The sequence below is a fragment of the Bison bison genome, unplaced genomic scaffold (assembly GCF_000754665.1).
Source record: "Bison bison bison isolate TAMUID 2011002044 unplaced genomic scaffold, Bison_UMD1.0 scf7180017864324, whole genome shotgun sequence".
NCBI lineage: Eukaryota > Metazoa > Chordata > Mammalia > Artiodactyla > Bovidae > Bison > Bison bison.
The window spans coordinates 2,450,410-2,454,713 of record NW_011494896.1 but is presented as its reverse complement, the minus strand read 5'-3'; the positions used below and the strand labels follow the sequence as shown (position 1 = coordinate 2,454,713).

Sequence of the window (4,304 nt, the reverse complement as noted above, 5' to 3'; positions counted from 1 at the left end):
AGACCTGCACATCTTCTTCCCTGTAGCCTAAGACCCCCAAGAGTTCTTAGAGTCAGCTTTGGCTGACTTGGTCTGTGGGGAAATTTTTCCCTTTGAAATAATGTCCTAAATGGATGCTATGTCCCACAACAGTCTCAATAGAATAGTATTGTTTCATTACGGAATAAGTTAAATGAGTCGCTAAGGACCAGCCTAGAAATCTAGGGCTTTCCTTGTGGCTCAGCTGGTAAAGAATCCGCCTGCAATTCAGGAGACCTGGGTTTGATCCCTGGGTTGGGAAGATCCCCTGGAGGAGGGAAAGGCTACAACCATAACTGTCAACATTATTTGTAGGAGACAATACTCTCTGACTTCCAAATAATTATCTTCCAACTGTTATAAATAAAACACATCTAATGGGGACATGTAACACTGATGTCATCATAGAGCACAACTCCGACGATTCTGATTTGGAGGGTACACTGCCCTCCTGTTGCACATGGCTAACTACATCACTGTATTCAGTCCTTACTCAGATATTACCTCCTCAAAAAAGCTTTCTCTGCTCACTCTATCTAAAATAGAAAATCTTAGTTTTTCGATTGTTTTTCCCTTTTACTTTTGGCTGTGCTGGGTCTTCTTTGCTTTGCGTGGCATTCTCTAGTTGCAGCAAGCTGGGGCTACTCTTTGTCACAGTGGTCAGGCTTCTCATTGCGGTGGCTACGTGGGCTTGGTATCTGTGGTCCCCATAGTCTAGAGCACAGGCTCAGTGGTTGTGGCACACACGCTTAGCTGCTCCACGGCATGTGGAATCTTCTCAGACCAGGGATCAAACCAGTGTCCCCTACAATGGCAGGCAGATTCTTATCTACTGCATCACCAGGGAAGTCTGAGAATTTTTGTTTTTCTTCATCACATGCCTCACCACCTAAAATATTATTCACTGGCTTCCCCACTAGGATGTATGTGTCATAAGGGCAGGAGTTTTGTCTCTCATTTGGTAATATTCCCAGTGTCTTAAATAGTGTCATGCACAGCAAAAGAACTCGTTGATGATTTGTTGACTAAAAGAATGAACAAACGAGACTCATTTATCCAGATTCATTTCTCTCCACTCCATAAAGCAGCCCTTATGTCATTTTATCTTGCTTTCCTTAAACAAAAGTGTTGATTATATGATCTCTCAGCATCCTTCAAGACCCAAAATTTTGTGATCCTTTGCTCTCTCAGTTCTGACATTTATAATGTAAGAAAATCTGCAGAGGACAGTGCATCCTGCTCTTTGCATCTCTGTTCTCCCCTCTTGCTCTGAGCCCAACTTAGATCAGGCCTGCTGACTTTCCCAGCCCCTCTCCACCTCCCTCTCCTCTCCTCATTCTGTCTTTCCTGTCCCAGGAAACGTGTGCCAAGAATATTGGAAATTTAGTTAGATGGCATTAGATGTACAGGATGTTACTTGAGTGTATAATCAACTCTCTTCATATTTATGTTGTGGAATCAGAAGTTGTCTCATATGAAGGGTAGACAGCTTCAGAGGTACTAAAGCATTGGAAATCCTTTGAAAATACAGACATTCATGAGAGATACCATCTCCACTGAATTCCCATTAAGGCATTAGTAAATTATTGGAGCATTTTGGCTAATTAGAGGTATTAGATTCTTCAGTAAGACGATACTTTGAAAATTCAGGGGGGAAAAACATGAAGAAAGGAGAGGTAGGGATCATGGAAGATAAACTTTACAACTTAATAGTTTTACCTTGGATCTCAAGCTTTCTAATTTTCTGTTTAAAGAACAGTATAAAATCACCCTGGAAGATGCTAGAAAGAGAATAATCAGAGAAACTTTGTTGCAACTGGACCAAAAGAAGGAATGGGCCACAGAGGTATATGTCAATTTTCTTTTCTTTTTATAGTAGATTTTTATTCTTCTCACACAGAACTTCAAAATTTTAAGTGAAATATAGTTGATGTATACTATTATGTTATAAATTTAAATTATATTAAAAGACTCTTGCTCCTTGGAAGAAAAGTTATGACCAACCTAGACAGCATATTAAAAAGCAGAGGCATTACTTTGCCAAAAAAGGTCCGTCTAGTCAAAGCTATGGTTTTTCCAGTAGTCGTGTATGGATGTGAGAGTTGAACTATAGAGAAAGCTGAGTGCTGAAGAATTGATGCTTTTGAACTGTGGTATTGGAGAAGATTCTTGAGAGTCCCTTGGACTGCAAGGAGATCCAACCAGTCCATCCTAAAGGAAATCAGTCCTGAATATTCATTGGAAGGACTGATGCTGAAGCTGAAACTCCAATATGCCGGCCACCTGATGTGAAGAACTGACTCACTGGAAAAGACCCTGATGCTGGGAAATATTGAGGGCAGGAGAAGATGGGGACGACAGAAGATGAGATGGCTGGATGATATTACTGACTCAATGGACAGGAGTTTGAGTACTGGATGCCCTTCTCCAGAGGATCTTTTCAAACCAGGGATCCGCCTGCAATTCGGGAGACCTGGGTTTGATCCCTGGGTTGGGAAGGTCACGTGGAGAAGGGAAAGGATACCCACTCCAGTACTCTGGCCTGGAGAATTCCATGGACTGTATAGTGCATGGGGTCGCAAAGAGTCGGACATGACTGAGCACCTTTCACTTTCATTATCATCTTGCTCCAGACTGTGTCCTAAATCTGTGAGATCCTAGCTGGGATTGTCTATCTGGAACATCCTTTCTTTGGAGTGATAAGCATCTAGCCTTTTCTAGAGTTCTTCACTGAATTTCAGTTGCTATTGTTTCTTGCTTCCCTTTTTGTTCAACTGTTCTTTCAGTATTCCTATGCCATTGCACAGTTTTTACTGATTTTCACAAATACAGAGGATGTTGAGGGAACTGATCGATGGTTTTGCTTACCCATGCAATTCAGCCCCTTTGTGACTGAATATGATTAAATGGTGAAATCAATAAGTGATCTGATCATAGTTAAGATGGTTAAAAATGCATATGTCAATCAAATATCCTTTCAGGATGTACATTCAGTATGTAATGAAGACTGCCCCCAATACCGTTCCTAGTATTTTACATTAAAATCTCTCAACAATCCTATAAGGGGGAGACTTGCTAATAAGAAGACAGAGACACAAAGAAACCTTGTGACTTGCCCAGAGCATGTGGCGGAATTGACATTTAAGAAGTCTTTTTCAGATCACTACTCTTAATCATTACACTGTACATTTTCTTTTCTCCACATAATGCCAAACACCCGCATAAGTGAATGAATTTGTCTCATTTTTTTTCTGGCCATCTTATGTGGATGGTGGTGGTGGTGTATTCACTAAGTCGTGTCCAACTCTTTGCATCCCCATAGACTGTAGCCCTGGAGAAGGCAACGGCACCCCACTCCAGTACTCTTGCCTGGAAAATCCCATGGACGGAGGAGCCTGGAGGGCTGCAGTCCATGGGGTTGCTAGGAGTCAGACACGACTGAGTGACTTCACTTTCACTTTTCACTTTCATGCATTGGAGAAGGAAATGGCAACCCACTCCAGTGTTCTTGCCTGGAGAATCCCAGGGATGGGGAATCCTGGCAAGCTACAGTCCATGAGATCGAAAAGAGTCGGACATGACTGAGCAATTAACACACAGATGCTTATTAGAGTCACTTGGAAAATTTGTTTAACCCATGTGGGTCCTGGGTCCCACCCAGAAAGATGCTCTTGTAATTGGCCTGAGATTTTGCCTGGGCTTTTGAAGTTTTCAAAGTATCCAGGAGATTCTAATATGTAGTCAAAGCTGAAAACACTACTCTATTGTTAGTGAAGTAAGTCATTAACTAACTAAATTCATTTATGAGCTACTTCCTACTTTTGTTCAAAGAAAATTCTATGTCTAAAATAAACTTTAGTCTTACCATTTGGAGCTGAACCTTTATATGGTTCCTGGGAAACGGAGGTTCACTCTTGTTTGATTAACATGATTTAAAAAAAGGAATTTATTGCAAATCTTCCTACTCAAAACACATACTAAAATTTACCTTTAATATAGTTTGCCAACAAAGGTTCATCTAGTCAAGGCTATGGTTTTTCCTGTGGTCATGTATGGATGTGAGAGTTGGACTGTGAAGAAGGCTGCGTGCCGAAGAATTGATGCTTTTGAACTGTGGTGTTGGAGAAGATTCTTGAGAGTCCCTTGGACTGCAAGGAGATCCAACCAGTCCATCCTAAAGGAAATCAGTCCTGAATATTCATTGGAAGGACTGATGCTGAAGCTGAAACTCCAATATTTCGGCCACCTGATGTGAAGAACAGACTCACTGGAAAAGACCCTGATGC

General features: G+C 41.4%; 1 protein-coding gene across 1 annotated transcript in view; it reads left to right on the top strand.

Moving 5' to 3' along the window:
• CCDC83 (coiled-coil domain containing 83) overlaps window positions 1-4,304 on the top strand; it is a 52,620-nt gene that overhangs the window by 31,550 nt on the left and 16,766 nt on the right. Inside the window, exon 9 of the mRNA XM_010853175.1 lies at window positions 1,773-1,864. Within this exon, the coding sequence (XP_010851477.1) occupies window positions 1,773-1,864 (92 nt within the window). The remainder of the gene's footprint in view (window positions 1-1,772; window positions 1,865-4,304) is intronic.